Here is a 16056-nt window from a genome sequence, read left to right on the forward strand (position 1 = left end):
TAATAGCGGTTACCACACACCAAATATTTCCATGTTTTGTATGAATTGTGTACTGTATTTACCTGGTAACTGTGCAACGCGCTCGGAAGTCGCTCCCATATTGTTAAGGAGGAATAACAAATTTTCGTCAGAACTGTAACTGATGATCTCGCATAAATATCTTTCACTATTGTCCTCAGAGTCCATCAGAAAATATATTAACAGTTCTGTGTTCATATCACAAAAAACGCCAAAATGGGAATCTTGTTGCTTCAAATCCCGAACAGCTGTATAAACAAATAGCCAAGTTACAGTATATAAGGACAAATGGTTATATTTAGGTCATCCGCTGCCATTGACAGATTGAATGCGCTTACGTTCAACTGTGATGTTAAGGGAAGAGCTTTCTGATTGTAAGGTAAGTACTTTGATTCCGATCTCAACTTGGCATGTGTAAATTTGTCCATTTTCTTCGCTGCTCACCCAAATGTCCAAGGGACAGGAGATATTCTGGGGGCTCATTGTGGTATCAACAACAACTGTCTTGTTTACGATCGTGTCGCCTCGAAGCCACGTGACGGTCAAGTTTTCCGGGGCGATCACGTTGATGATGTCACAATTAAGCCTGTAAATGTTGCCAGCTACCATAGGGCCAGAATCAGGGTCCACATAGGCCTTCACCTTATCTGGAAACCCTACAAAAGTCAACAATGTTATTGCCATCACATGTTCCAATTTTACATCATATCAATGCAATACTCACTGAAAAAACTGATGGGAGGCAGCACGAAACACGTCTGCAAGTCTGACACAAGTGTGTGACATTGATATTTTGTGCTCCACTTCTCCAGAGGCTCACTGATCGCAGTAATCAGAAAATTGGACCCGTCTTTCCAGTACGCATCCAAATGACTAATGTTTCTGTTGCAGCGTTTGGATGATGGATCCAAAGACTTGTCCAAGATTTTAGGGTACGAATGAGCTAGAGGGCAAACTGACAAACAGCGTGTTAATCAGTGCACATTGAGGAGAAGCAACAGATAAACGGCCAATATTGCTCATCCATCCTGTTGCCAATCATATAAATGAAAATTGTATCATTATTTGACTTTTTCCACAGCTGTTTGGTATACAGGTAGTCCCCGTTTTACGAACGAGTTCCGTTCCTACGCTGGCGTCATAACCAGAATTTCCGCGTAAGTCGTAATTAACCCTGTAAGTACCCCAAAATAACTATTGAAAAAGTCCAAAAGTATTGTATTTTGTTTAATGATGGAGGATACACTGCCCTCTAGTGGCAGTGTTCGGTCTGGCTAGGCTGCTGCCTTGTATGACAGACGCAGACTCAGACGTCTGACATTGATAAAGGACAGATCAGAGCCGCACTTTGGTTTGGCCCACAGAATGCTGTAAGTTGTTTCAGCTAATATATTTTTGTGTATGCATTTGTAATTAAGTTTACAGCTACAGTTTGTGGAGTTACATGCGAGCAATTTGTTATGAGAGTTAAATACATTAGCATTTGTAGCATTTAAGCTAGCGGACTTTTGTTAGGTTAATTATGCTAATTTTATCTACTAAATTTAGATTTTGATCAGACTAGATGGACGTTTGAACGCCAGTTGTTTTGTATCAAGTGTTTTATTGTTAAAATGTGTATCATTTTAACATAATTGTACATATGTGTGGTACAGCTTTACAAACTGCCAAAAGTGAAGGAAGGAAAAAGCTTCAAAAAGCACAAGTGCCTTATTTGCTGTCTGTAAAGCTGAACAATTTCACATTTAGTGAGGAGAGAACATGTCATATTAATTAATTAAAGTAAAAAAATAAAATACTGTGAGGTACAATATGCTACTGTTTATGCGACTAAGAAAAAAATGACTGGAGAAAAAATGGCGGTCGAGACTCCTGCGTCATAAAGTCGAAATCGCGTAAGTCGAGTACGTCGTAACCCATGGACTGTATTAGCCTAGTTTAATACTGGTTGAAGGTCTGTCACGTCCCCACTCAGGTTATTGTTGCTGTTCTTTTGGACACTAACTTGGGGTGCTTTCACACGAGCACTGTTTGGTCTGTTTTAAACGGACCAGAGTTCTTTTTGTCAGATAGTCCGCTTCATTTAGTAAATGTCAACGTGCGTCCAAACACTAGTTCAGACCATACAAACAAACTCTGGCCGGCTCAAAAATCGTGCGTCTTGGTTCACCATAAGCGAACCTTGCTTCGCTTGTAAATGCAACCGGAGCAGGGTGCGCTTTTGCTACTTTATGTGCATTGTGACGCTACACGCAGGGCAATCTTGGAAGCGGAAGAACAGTGCGCACGCTATTAAGAATCTACATTGGCAAAATAACAGACGATTAAAGTCAAATGTTGTTGTGCTGCACTAAGCAGTTGCATTTGATTCACAAAATCGGGTTCTACTGTGTCGGCTGTGTTTTGCATGCTGTCCCTAAACGGACCGTGTGAGAGTGACAGTGGCCGTGAGAGGCGGAGCCTCTCGGGGCGGCTGTTTTGTGTGTCTCGCTCTCCTGGAAGTGCCGACAATTTGACAGTTCAAAAAGTCACAAAAGACAGCAATTGCACGCCTTTGTGATTTGGGGTACCACCGGAGGTTGGTAGAGTAGCCAAAAATTTTACTCAAGAGTAGCTTACTTTAAAATAATATTATTCAAGTAAGAGTAAAAGTAGTCATCCAAAAAAGGTACCCAAGTACAAGTAAAAATGTATCCAGTACTCAAGTGATGAGTAACATTTTGAGTAGCTGTTACGTTCGTGAGCAGAGAACCCTAAAGCAGGCACATGAGATGGCGTGGTAAGCAGTGTTGTTAATCTTACTGAAAAAAAGTAATTAATTATAGTTACAAATTACTTCTCCCAAAAAGTAATTGCGTTAGTAACTCAATTACCTGAATGTAAGAGTAATTAGTTACTTGGCAAAGTAATTGGTGATAATTACTTTTTTTTTTTTTTTTCCCTCAAAAAAAAAAAAAAAAAAAAAAAAAAAAAACATTGGCCACACTATGTGAAGTTTTTGTGAAGGTTTTTGGTACAATTGGCCCGAGCCCAATTCTTTATCCTAATTTACCCTTTACCCTGAATCAACTGTTAAAAGTTGTTAAAATTGCTCCCATTATTGCATTTGTTCCCTTCTCTCTACTTTCGACATATGAAAGTTTTAAAACTGTTTCATCATTTAAAGATAGATTCAAGTCAAGATTTTGCCGATTTAGAAGTATTTTAGATAAAAAGTTACTTAGGTTTGCTAGGAAGGTTCTCTACAACAGAGCCGTCCTAAAAAGTCTACTGCTTTAAGATGGCGGCTGTCTACTAACGCATTTAGTGCCATGCAGTGTTGTTAATTTTACTTTAAAAAAGTAATTAATTACAGTTACAAATTACTTCTCCCAAAAAGTAATTGCGTTAGTAACTCAGTTACCTGAATGTAAGAGTAATTAGTTACTTGGCAAAGTAACTAGTGATATTTTTTTTTTCCTCAAAAAAAAAAAAAAAAAAAAAACACAGGTCACACAATGTGAAGCTTAAAGGGTTTGGGGGACAATTGGCCCTAGCCCAATTCTTTACCCTCCACTTAACTAGACACAAGGGTATTGCGATAACTAGCTAGTAACCTTTGCTATGTGTGGAAGTCATTTAAAGTTGTGAATCAATCGTTAAAGTTGTTAAAATTTCTCCCGTTATTGCATGAGTTCCCTTCTGTCTACTTTAAACATGTGTAAGTTTTAAAATTGTTTCATCATTTAAAGATAGATTTAAGTTAAGATTTTGTCGATTTAGGAGCATTTTAGATTAAAAAAAATTACTTAGGTTCGCTAGGAAGGATCTCTACATCAGGGCCTTCCTGAGAGGTTTACTGCTTTAAGATGGCGGCTGTTTACAAACGCATGTAGTCCTTAAAACATGTTGGCAATGCAGCAGTGTCTGCCATTTGCATCTAGTTCTATAATATGATATCTACCGTGTCATGTGGGTGTAGTTTGTCGGCTATGGCTGCAGTCGGGTATTATTTGAGCCACCTAGCATCGCGGTTGCAACGGCGTCTTCCCCACTCCTGCTCTGCTCTCGTCCCCGTGAGTCCGTTTCTCTCAGACTTTTTTTTATTCAACCAACTTAGTAACGCATAGTAACGCACGCCTTTCCCGCCTCAGTAACGGTAACGGCGTTGCCAAGATGAGAAAAGTAATTAATTAGATTACTCATTACTGAAAAAAATAACGCCGTTAGTAACGCCGTTATATTGTAACGCCGTTATTAACAACACTGGTGGTAAGGAGTCAAAAAGTTTATTTGTTCCCGAGTCGTGGTGTTCTTCGTTGAAGAGAGCCTGGGCGAAGGTAGCAAAAGACGTGAGGCGTTGGCGGGATCCTAGGACAAGGCAAAAGGTCGATGATCAGATAAGGTCAATCAAAAACTTTCAAAACGCGAGAAGGCACTAACAGTATACTGAAAGAGACGATCCAGCGACGTGGTGGAGCTCTGGCTGGCTTATATAGGCTGGTGATGGTGATTGCTGACAGCTGCCGTCGCTCCACCCGTCAGGTGCTGGGCCTGTAATTGGATGACACACACAGCCACACACCTGCCCAGCCCTGGGCCTGACAGTACCCCCCCCTCTACGTGCGTCTCCGGGCGCACGACGCAAAGAATCCGGGTGGGCCCGATGGAAATCCCGGATAAGGGAACGACAGAGGATCTGGCGCGCCGGGACCCAACTACGCTCCTCCGGGCCATAGCCCTCCCAATCCACCAAGTACTGCAGGCCGCGGCCCCGGCGGCGGACATCCAGGAGCCGCTCCACCCTGAAGGCCGGATGCCCGTCGATCGACAGAGGCGGCGGAGGGGGCGGAATAGGGGGGGACAAGGGACTCACCCCCACAGGTTTCACCTGGGACACGTGAAAGGTGGGATGGACCCGAAGGGCTGCTGGAAGCTTAAGGCGAACGGCGCATGGGTTGACCACCTTGACGATCTCGTAAGGGCCGACGACTCGAGGGGCCAACTTCCTTGATTCCGTCTTGAGCGGCAGATCCCTGGAGGACAGCCAGACCTTTTGGCCAACTTTGTAGGCAGGTGCTGGGGCACGGCGACAGTTGGCCTGTTCTTGGGTACGTGTAGACGACTGACTGAGTGCAGCACGGGCTTGATCCCAGATCTTGGCACACTCGGCAAGGTGTGCTTGTACCGAAGGGACGGCAATCTCAGCCTCCATAGATGGGAACAAGGGAGGTTGGTAGCCGAGTGAGCACTGGAAGGGGGACAGATTGGAAGATGCGTTAGGTAGCGAGTTATGTGCGTACTCAACCCAGGGCAGCTTATCACTCCAGGTAGTCGGCCGGGCCTGGGTGGTGCAACGGAGTGCTGCCTCTAGCTGCTGGTTCGCGCGTTCACACTGTCCATTGGTCTGGGGGTGAAAACCAGAGGAGAGACTTGTAGCAATACCAAGAGCGGAGCAGAAGGCTGACCAGACGTGGGAGGTGAACTGGGGCCCGCGGTCTGAGACTATGTCGGCTGGAATCCCGTGTAGGCGAAACACGTGCTCGACCAGTAAGTCTGCGGTCTCCTTGGCTGTGGGGAGTTTTCTGAGGGCGACAAAGTGAGCAGCTTTGGAGAAACGGTCAACAATGGTTAAAATGACAGTATGACCCCGAGATGGCGGGAGTCCAGTGACAAAGTCTATGGCAATGTGAGACCAAGGACGGCTTGGTATCGGCAACGGGAGGAGCAGGCCTGAGCTCGGCTTGGTGGATGACTTGCTACGGGCACACACGTGGCAGGCAGAGACAAAGGACCGGCAATCCTCCCTCATGGTGGGCCACCAGAAATGCTGGCGCAAAACAGCCAAGGTGCGGGTGATGCCAGGGTGGCAAGTCAGGCGGGAGGTGTGTGCCCACTCCAGCACCAGGGACAAACAGATCACTCTGTGTTCCCTGTCGGGGGTCCGGATACTGGCCCTGAGCCGCCAAAACCTCAGCCTCCAGGTCCGTCATTGCTGCAGCTACCACACAGGATGGTGGGAGGATATGTGCGGGTACCTCTTCGGAGTCGACGGGTTGGTAAAGGCGGGACAGGGCATCTGCCTTCCCATTCTTTGAGCCTGGGACATAGGACAAGGTGAAATCGAATCTGCTAAAAAACATGGCCCACCTGGCTTGACGGGGGTTCAGCCTGCGGGCTGACTTGAGATATTCTAGATTCTTGTGGTCTGTCCAAACCACAAAAGGATGTTGTGCACCTTCCAGCAGGTGGCGCCATTCCTCCAGGGCTAACTTTACAGCTAGCAGCTCACGATCCCCAATGGCGTAGTTACGTTCTGCGGGACTGAGCCTATGGGAGAAGTAGGCACAGGGGTGTACTTTCCCATCCCCCAGCCTACGCTGTGAGAGGACAGCACCCACCCCCAGCTCAGATGCATCCACCTCCACGATGTATTGCAGTGTGGGGTCCGGATGAGCGAGCACAGGGGCCGACGTGAAGCGGGCCTTAAGGTCGCAGAAGGCAGTCTCGGCGGCATCAGACCACCGGAACGGAGTGTTGGTGGAAGTGAGGGCCGTGAGAGGGGCTGCTATCTGGCTATAGTTGCGTATGAATCGCCGGTAAAAGTTCGCAAACCCCAGGAAGCGCTGCAGCTGTTTCCGGTCGCCCGGCCTGGGCCACTGGGAGACAGCGGTGACCTTTGCGGGATCCATCCGGAGTTCCCCGTCGGCCACGACGAACCCAAGAAAGGAAGTCTCATGGACATGGAAGGCACACTTCTCAGCCTTCACGTAGAGGCGATTCTCCAGGAGCCTTTGCAGCACCTGCCGCACGTGCCGCTCGTGCTCTGCCGGGGTACGAGAGTAGATCAGTATGTCATCCAGATAGACAAAAACGAACCTGTTCAACATGTCCCGAAGGACATCGTTGACGAGGGCCTGGAACACGGCAGGCGCGTTGCAGAGGCCAAATGGCATCACCAGATATTCGAAATGGCCCAGGGTGGTGATGAAGGCGGTCTTCCATTCATCCCCCTCTCTGATGCGAACCAGGTGGTAGGCATTTCGGAGATCCAGCTTGGTGAAAATGCGGGCGCCATGGAGCGGCGTGAAGGCAGAATCAATAAGTGGCAGAGGGTACCTGTTCTTGATGGTGATAGCGTTCAGACCACGGTAGTCAATGCAGGGCCGTAACGTGCCATCCTTTTTCCCAGTGAAAAAGAAGCCTGCACCAACCGGGGAAGAGGAGGGTCGGATGATGCCTGCAGCCAATGAGTCGGCGATGTATCTCTCCAGGGCCTCCTGCTCGGGCTGCGAGATGTTGTAAAGGCGTCCCGTAGGCAGAGTGGCACCCGGCCGGAGCTCAATGGCGCAATCATAGGGGCGATGAGGAGGAAGAGCGGCTGCGTGGTCCTTGCTGAAGACTAGTGCAAGGTCATGGTAACAGTTAGGAACGGCAGAGAGGTCAGGCGTGGGTGGCGTTGGAGCTGGTCTAGAGGGAACAAGAGCAGACTGCAAACAATTTGTGTGACACGTGGGACTCCATGCTATCAGCTTGGGGTGAGACCAGTCAATACTTGGGTTGTGCACTCTGAGCCAAGGAAGGCCCAGCACTAAGGGTGTGCGTGGGCAATCAAAAACATAAAAAGCGGTTACCTCACGATGATTCCCGGAGAGGCAGAGGTTAATGGGCTCTGTTTGGTCTGTCTGTTAAAGCACTCCTTGGAGAAAGACTCATACAGTCAATGTCATGGCCTGCAAATAGCTCAGATCTCAACCCTATTGATAACCTGTGGTGGAAATTGAAAAGAATAATGGTCCACGGCAAGGCTCCGACCTGCAAGGATGATCTGGCAACTGCAATCAAAGAGAGTTGGCACCAATTGATGAAGAATACTCATAAAGTCCATGCCTCAGAGACTGCAAGCTGTCATAAAAGCCAGATGTGGTGCTACTAAATACTAGGGATGTGTTTTGATTGTTATTTCTTTGTTTGTTTCTCATGATTCCATATTTTTTCCTCAGAATGGAGTGATTCCATATATATTTCCCTGCACTTGCTCTATAAAATTAACATTTACTGACCACAGCAATGTTTTTTATTCATTTCTTTTAGTGTTTCTGAATGATAAAGAGTTGCACTTTTGGACTAATTCATTATTTTTTCAAGCTTTTTAACTGAGTTTGTTCTACATGATAAAATGTTTGAGTGAGTGCTCGTCCGAGACTGGTGATTCCATACTTTTTGCTAGGGTTTGTATATACTCCAGTTCCCTCGGCATAGAGTCGTCAGGGAGCGACACCGCCGCGGCCCGGTCGAGCGGTGAAGTAATTTATGCTACATTACTTGCAGCGTCACAGTACCACACTGTGTCAATACAAGCTCCCACCCTCCCAGGGAAATATTTCCTCTTCTATTTGTCCAATCGGTGAGTGTGTCTTCCGTCCATGTGATGCTACTCAGAAAGTTCGGTTGGCGCAGTGTGAATGCTGAACCTTTTTAACAGGTCATTATCAAGGGGTGTAGTGAGGCAGCTCTCCAACCGGACCCTGGTCCTCTTGGCCTATTGTGAAAGCGCTCTTACCACTCTGTCATTCGTGAACCGATCATCTAGAAACTCTGTAGCTATAAAGCATATCGATCTTCGCAGCCCAATTTATTTATTTTAGGGCTGTCAAAATTATCGCGTTAACAGGCGGTAATTAATTTTTGTAATTAATCACATTAAAATGTTTGACGCAATTAACGCACATGCCCCGCTCAAACAGATTAAAATGACAGCACAGTGTAATGTCCACTTGTTATTTGTGTTTTTTTAGTTTTGGCGCCCTCTGCTGGCACTTGGTGCGACTGATTTTATAGGATTCAGCACCCATGAGCATTGTGTAATTATTGACATCAACAATGGCAAGCTACTAATTTATTTATTGATTGAAAATTTTACAAATTTTATTAAAACGAAAACATTAAGAGGGGTTTTAATATAACATTTCTATAACTTGTACTAACATTTATTTTTTAAGAACTACAAGTCTTTCTATCCATGGATCGCTTTAACAGAATGTTAATAATGTTAATGCCATCTTGTTAATTTATTGTTATAATAAACAAATACAGTACTTATGTACCGTATGTTGAATGTATATATCCATCTTGTGTCTTATCTTTCCATTCCAACAATAATTAACAGAAAAATATGGCATATTTTATAGATGGTTTGAATTGCGATTAATTACGATTAATTAATTTTTAAGCTGTAATTAACGCGATTAAAAATTTTAATCATTTGACAGCCCTAATTTATTTATTTTTTATTTTTGTATCAGGGCTGTCTAATTAATTGCAGAATTATAGTTGGATGGAGGGGAGAGGGAGTGCTTCTCTAGGTTAGGTATTTGCCATTTGAGCGCATTGCGTAATTATTGTTGCCTGTAGGTTACGAGTTGCTTGGTGTAGATGATTTAGCCAGGAGAGGGCAGCCTTCAGCCTGTAATATCACACATGTGCTAAGGGGTAATCCTTTATCAGTGCCATTGACGATGATATACGTCCAATCATGTGGCTCGTAAATGAGTTTGTCACTCGTAGATGTCCACTTCATTTCAATTTGGAGGATTTGCATTTGCTGCCAAGTGCCAACCCCTCCGCTTTAAATGGCGCCGTCAAAGATTGAATGGCTCTTTGTAATCAGCTGCCACCTTGCAATTTGGAGTTGCTGCAAGTACATCGTAGAAGACCAATATTTCATTGCATGTAGAGTAGAAATTGCATATTCACCTGGTAATCGTGCAACTTGTGTGGGCGTGGCTTCAATAGTAAATAGCATCATTACAAATATTTTCTCAGAACTTTTTTGATGGGCAACACATATGTAGGATGCGTTGATCTCTGCTACACTTTGGTTCCAGCCAAGGGGACGAGCAACTTGGCTTCTTATATCACAGGAGAGCAAGAAATGAGAATCCGGGTGTTTTAAGTCCGTAAAAGCTGGAGAAGAAAAAGTCAAGTTTAATGTCATGTCCGTACCACTGAAACGGTCATATGTTGAACTAACTAAACTCACATGGCCCAGCAACAGTTAGGTTGTCGTATGTGGGAAATATAGAGTGAAATTTTAGTCGGTAGCTACATGTAATGTTACATCCAGTCAGTTCTTCGCCAACTGTAATGCTATTAGACAGGTTCATTGGCGTCTTGGTTTGGTCATCAGTGACGTGACCGGATTTGAAAAACAAATCATCCACGGACCAAGTTACTATGACTTCCTTAGCGGGAGCCACATCGAAGATGTCGCACTGTATTGTCTTTTGGCCGTTCTTAAAGGGGCTTTGATGCAGACGAACCTTCTTCGCATATCCTGTAAAATGAAATGAATTATGTTCACTCGTTCAACAGTGTCTTTCACATGTAACATTCTATGTAATGGCAGCTCAACTCACTGAACACAGTTAACTCAAGAGTTCTGTTGCATTCGTATGACGCATCATGCTGTTTCAGTTTGATTTTGCAGTGGATTCTCATGTCCCAGTCTGAGACTTGAAAGATCAAGGTTGAAGAGCTTTTTTGCTTGTCTTCCTTCAAAGTGTTTCCATTTGCATCAAGCAAGTACATTCCATCATGGTCCTCAACACTACTGGCACATGACACAGTGACATTTTCTCCATAATGTACTTCCGAAGGAGACACAGTCATGGTGAGAGGGTTATGTCCTACTGGACATTCACTTTCAGCATCTGGTGATAAATAGAAACAGTTTAATTCCAGACTTTAGATTTAGACAAAATATGAGAGTGCACAAGGCGTGTTCAAACTACGGCCTGCTGCTCAGTTTGTTTTGGCCCACTGCAAATTATGAAAATATCATTGAACATAGTCAGGACAAGAAGCGTTAATTCAGCTAACATTCTGTAGCACCTCCAAGATTTAACACTAGAATCTAATCCAATAGCAACTGACTCCAGCTTCAGCTCACCATATCCGCATCGCAGTCACACCCGCTGAACGTCAGTGCGCCAGATGCGGCCCGTATTGTCAATCTGACAGTCCAAATTATAGGTTACGTTTTGGGGCGGACCGTGCAGACCGGACACGCTAAAAACCCTGAAATGAAACGTTCGGTGTGTAACGTCACAACAGCGCGCACCCTGAAGTCGGGCATTCGCTGCGACTCAGTTCATTGATAGCAATGGCAACGAAGATGGAATGTGAGTATTTGCATTTAATGAATATTGAACAAACCAATTTTGTTAATTCCAATGTTGAAGCGTAGGCGACACAGAAGACGTTTGGAAATGTTTGAAAACAGCAGTGTTGTTGCGCTGAGCCGGAAACATTCTGACCAGACCAATTACAGTCCTTCGACATCACACGCGTTGACGTGACGCGTTGACAGGAATTTTTTGGGGAGGTGTACGTCAGAATCAGACTTAAAGTGCCTATGACAGGATAAAAAAAAAAGTCTTAAATAGCATTATAATGTGAATTAGAATCATATTTTGAGACAATTCGACTACATACAACAATTTGGCAAAGCGCAGATGACGAGAAATTAGTCTTTTAATCTGCGGTTTAGCCACGCCTACCATTATAGGGCTCTAGCGTCCCCAACAGGAGGATGACATCAGCAGGGTCATGCTTTCATCCGATTTAGAATTCAGCCCACTGAGGGGGAATTTTCAGAACGAGGAAAATGCGATGAAAAGAGCCACAAAATGTTATTTTGTAAATTTTTATGGTAAGTGCTTTATTCAGTCATAATTTCATTTTGAAGTCACTTCTGGGCTTCTACACAATTTATTCAATCGAGCGCTAATAAAATGGTCAGTGTATTACAGTTTTTCTCGATTACTAAAGCACAAGTTCTAGATCTCCGAGCACAATGACCAGTTGCCTAAACACATTTAATAAATCAGGCCCCTAGTTGGCTTAACTATAAACACATTTCACCTCAATCTCCGATTTCACAAAACTCTAAACACATTCACATTTAGGCTAAACACTTTCGCACTTGCTAAAACATACTTTGCGCAATCATATGAACACATTCTCATTCACTGAACACATTTTCCTAACACTATGCAAAATGGTAGACTCAGAAATCAAAAGTTGAACACAATGAAAGCACAGGCGTCATTGCTTAACCCTTGAGAGTCGAAGGACGCGCCGGCGCGTCCTCAGCGCACGTTGTCTTTGAAGCGCCCTCACGTTTTAATTACGTCACCCACATGCCGTTGGTTGGTCTCGTTTTAAAGTGCGGAAGTTGCGGTTTACTCTCGTTATTATTTGAAGTCAATCGACCAACTAAAACGTGAGATATTGTCATTTAAGTTTTATAGTTTTATTTTCCTCTCAAAAAAACATTAAAACGCTGCATGGATCATTTGTTTATGTCTATATTTCCATCATTTCTTGTCCTTTTTCAAAACGGAAGCTCCATGAAAAAAACACAAATCAAACGAACCCTTTCGAAGTCACAGTGGAAGCACAAAAGTTTTTTTTTTTTTTTTATAAATATAACTGCCGTGCGAGGTTCCACAGAACGAGAGGGAGGAGTTTTCTGAAGCTGCGAGGTGGCGAGCGATGGCCATTTGGATCGAGCAGCGACTTTGTGTGACTTTGAGAATGAACGGAAAACTAAATTTGGCGCAAGCAATTGTGCTTTTTGATCAACTTGAGGAAGAGGATGGTCCAAATTCGTCATCATCGTCTTCTTCGGAAGAGTCCTCGAGTTAAGATAGTGACGGATTTGAACACGTGGGTGACGCCATCGACGAGCAGAGGTAAGCCAACTCACTTTTTTTTTTTTTTTTTATGCTGAAAAAGTTTCTTTTGAAAGTTTCTTTTGATATTGCAAGACAAAGTTAATTTTGATGCAATATAAGTGTGTGTTTGTGTATATAATAATGTGCATATCAGATCAAAGTCGTACGTGCACTGTGTGTATCCCAGGCAGGAATTTATAATTTGTGGTGTTCTTCTTTGTATATGAAGATTAGGGATGTAGCACATATTCAGCTATGGTATTCTTTCTATTGTCATACATATAGATTTCCATTATTATTTATTGCTGTATATATTTTTATTTTATACTTTATAATTTTCATAAATACTGACTTTTTTTTCATGTACATTTATAGTGACAATGAAAGTAAAGTGAAATGAAAATGGAAGGGGGAAAGAGGACCGACACCCCATGGAAGTGTGGGCAGTGTGATGTAGCCCTGTGTCTAATTCCAGGACGAAACTGCTTTTTGGAGTGGCATGCCTGAAAAAAATGTAACTAGTTTATTGTAAATATTTTTGAAAATACTTTTTTTCCCAATGTTTTATATATATATATATATATTCCCACAATCACTATTCTCAATTTCTGTATATAAATGTGTGTTCAAGAAGCTTGATTGTGTGTACATAGTTTTCATCAGGTGATGGGCCGCAATACCTAAGCTCATAAAGAGATGGCCTCTAAACACTTTTTGTGTTAGATGGTATATATTTTTTCACTGTTCTTCACTGTTTGGTCTGCTGTATATAACCTGTTTTGACTAGAGCATGTATAAAGGCAAAAAACGCCTATGGCTATACCTGTTGTTTATGTTGAATTGTCAAATATAAGACTATTTATTCTAAATTTTTTTGGTTGAATGTTCATCCTAACATGTTGAATAAATATTGCAAAGTTTCAAAACGGTTCGTTACGCATGTTTGGTTGTCAATTGGACATCAATATTAAAAATTTTGACAAAACAATTTTGGAATTTTTGGTCTTTTTGGGCCCAAAATGATGATTTATAATTGGTCAGTGAAGGAAACAACAGTTTGGACACGAAGTTCAAGGTGTCACAAAAAAAGGGACCAAACCAGGCCATCGTAAACAATTCTTTCTTTGAAATATAAAGGCAACTTCAAAGACATGCAAAATCAGACAAAATAGGCCCAGACCTTAAAGGGTTAAACGCGGTGACTTTTGAAGACACGTGACACCAATTTTGTAGGCATTGACAGAGTCAGCGTGGCCACCATAGACAGAGTCCTCCATCGCCAGAAGCTACTCATGAAGCAAGCGTATAGCCTAGAGTTCCCTTTGAGCGTAACTTGGACAGAATCAACGAGCTACGTTTCCAGTATGTGCAAGTATACATACGGGTACACATTGTTGATTGTTCACAGTACAGTGGGTCTACAAGCTCACTGTACTGCACAGGGTGAAAGTGGGCCAGAACGGGCAGGAACGCAGTTCCAGTATAAGATTCAGACAATACCACACAAAATATTTAATGTGATGGTTCATTTACTTATTTTTCCACCTTCTGTCATTGTTTCCATACTATCCTCATTATTATACAGTGTATCACAAAAGTGAGTACACCCCTCGCATTTCTGCAGATTTAAATATATCTTTTCATGGGAAAACACTGACAAAATGACACTTTTGGTACACAAGAAACCCCGCCCGTCTCAGAAGAGGCTTCCTCATGGGGTGACAGCCATGCACACCAATTTGATGTCGAGTGTGGCATATGGTCTGAGCACTAATAGGCTGCCCCCCCACCTCTTCAATCTCTGCAGCAATGCTGACAGCACTCCTGTTACGAGTCAATTTGGACATTTAGGGATGTTTGTATTTACTAAGGGGTGTACTCACTTTTGTTTCCAGGGGTTTAGATATTAATGGCTATATTTTGAGTTATTTTGAGGGGGAAATAAGTTAACTATTATATAAGCTGCACACAGACTACTTTTCATTGTGTCAAAGGCTAGGTTATTACTACAGGTCTTAATGCACGAATCCGATTTTTTCGTGTTTTCCCAACTCGAGTCACGCTTTAACTTGACGGTCTGAACGGGACACATTGCATAGAAGTGGACCATTTCAAATCCGATCTGAGTCACTTTCATATGTGGTTCAAATCCGATCTGGGCCACATTTTTTCAGTACGTGACTGGCGGTCTGAACTGTCAAGACTCCCAAATCGGAATTCATTCAGCAATTACGTCAGCAAAGAGCAAGAGGCACGGAGGACAGCAGCCATATAGGCATTAGCGCCTAGCTTGAACTCTGCTTTTAAGCACGAAGCGGGCTTGACCACAGTCATAAAAAGCGGGCTTGACCACAGTCATAAAAAATATCAAAGAATAAGCCTTACAATTTCCGATTTTCATTCTGTGTGCCGAATGAGCAATATTTCATTATTGCACGCATGGCCGAGTTGGGGCAAACTGACACACCCACATCATTTCACGCACACACGTCAAGGCTCATGTGTGTGCCCTTTATCAGTCCATCTAAACTTTGAATATAAGACTAAACGGGGATTATTGTCTGTTATTCGTGTCCTCTTTTTGGTAATCAAAATATGATCATTCTGGAATGACATACAGCTAGCATGTGTAACTTGTTTTGATGCTTCTGCACATGCGGGTCTCTTTGCTGAGCATATCTCTGACTGCGAATTAGTGCGCATGCGTGATACTTGAACGGTCTCAATGGACAAAGGCAGTCTGAACGGGCACGCCATAAAAACAGATATGGCAAAAAATCGGATTTCTGCATTCAGACCTGCAGTATGAACCTAACCAAAGTGTCATTTTGTCAGTGTTGTCCCATGAAAAGATATACTTAAATATCCGCAGAAATGCGAGGGGTGTACCCACTTTTGTGATACATTGTATGAAAACCCATAAATGTTTGGGTAGTTTTAGTTAAAGCAGTTTTTTTATCTGTGAGATTTTGACAAAGATCAGATCACATTTGATTATTTTATGCAGAAAAGTGAGAAATTCCAAAAGGTCCAGATACTTTTTCATAACACTGTACCTTATGAGATCAAATTTCTGATAAACTGGGGTAGTGCAAAAGAAAATAACTACGTAGCGATACTTTTGCAATCAAATATATCTATATTCAGCCTTTCACTATTGCTTTTTCAACAACACAATACAACCCTGCTACGTCACACCACTCACCGTGTAATACAGCCCAAAAGACGAGAAGCACGAAAATCCCAAGCGCCATCCTTCTAAGCAGTAACAAAAAAGCAACATAAATGAGTCCCACGACACTTTAGAGTACAGAGTCAG

General features: G+C 43.2%; 2 protein-coding genes across 2 annotated transcripts in view; both read right to left on the minus strand.

Moving 5' to 3' along the window:
* Positions 1–16050, minus strand: part of LOC130904364 (uncharacterized) — a 34597-nt gene extending 18547 nt beyond the window's left edge. The window contains exons 1-7 of the mRNA XM_057817085.1: positions 15943–16050; positions 10416–10709; positions 10040–10333; positions 9754–9963; positions 743–973; positions 357–674; positions 63–266 (exon numbers count right to left, since the gene is read on the minus strand). Coding sequence (XP_057673068.1) covers positions 63–266; positions 357–674; positions 743–973; positions 9754–9963; positions 10040–10333; positions 10416–10709; positions 15943–15991 — 1600 coding nt within the window. The 5' untranslated portion in view covers positions 15992–16050. The remainder of the gene's footprint in view (positions 1–62; positions 267–356; positions 675–742; positions 974–9753; positions 9964–10039; positions 10334–10415; positions 10710–15942) is intronic.
* Positions 4376–5798, minus strand: LOC130904729 (uncharacterized). Its single transcript, XM_057817680.1, has 2 exons — positions 5443–5798; positions 4376–5248 (listed from the first exon to the last, which is right to left on the minus strand). The coding sequence occupies exon 2, from the start codon at positions 5210–5212 to the stop codon at positions 4436–4438; it is 777 nt and encodes a 258-aa protein (XP_057673663.1). The 5' UTR covers positions 5213–5248; positions 5443–5798; the 3' UTR covers positions 4376–4435.
* Positions 16051–16056: the final 6 nt, after the last annotated feature.

Source organism: Corythoichthys intestinalis, chromosome 16 (assembly GCF_030265065.1).
Source record: "Corythoichthys intestinalis isolate RoL2023-P3 chromosome 16, ASM3026506v1, whole genome shotgun sequence".
Lineage (NCBI taxonomy): Eukaryota > Metazoa > Chordata > Actinopteri > Syngnathiformes > Syngnathidae > Corythoichthys > Corythoichthys intestinalis.

What these genes read in the sequence shown, in the direction of transcription:
- LOC130904729 (XM_057817680.1), bottom strand. Translation starts at nt 5,212, where the DNA reads ATGGAGGCTGAGATTGCCGTCCCTTCGGTACAAGCACACCTTGCCGAG.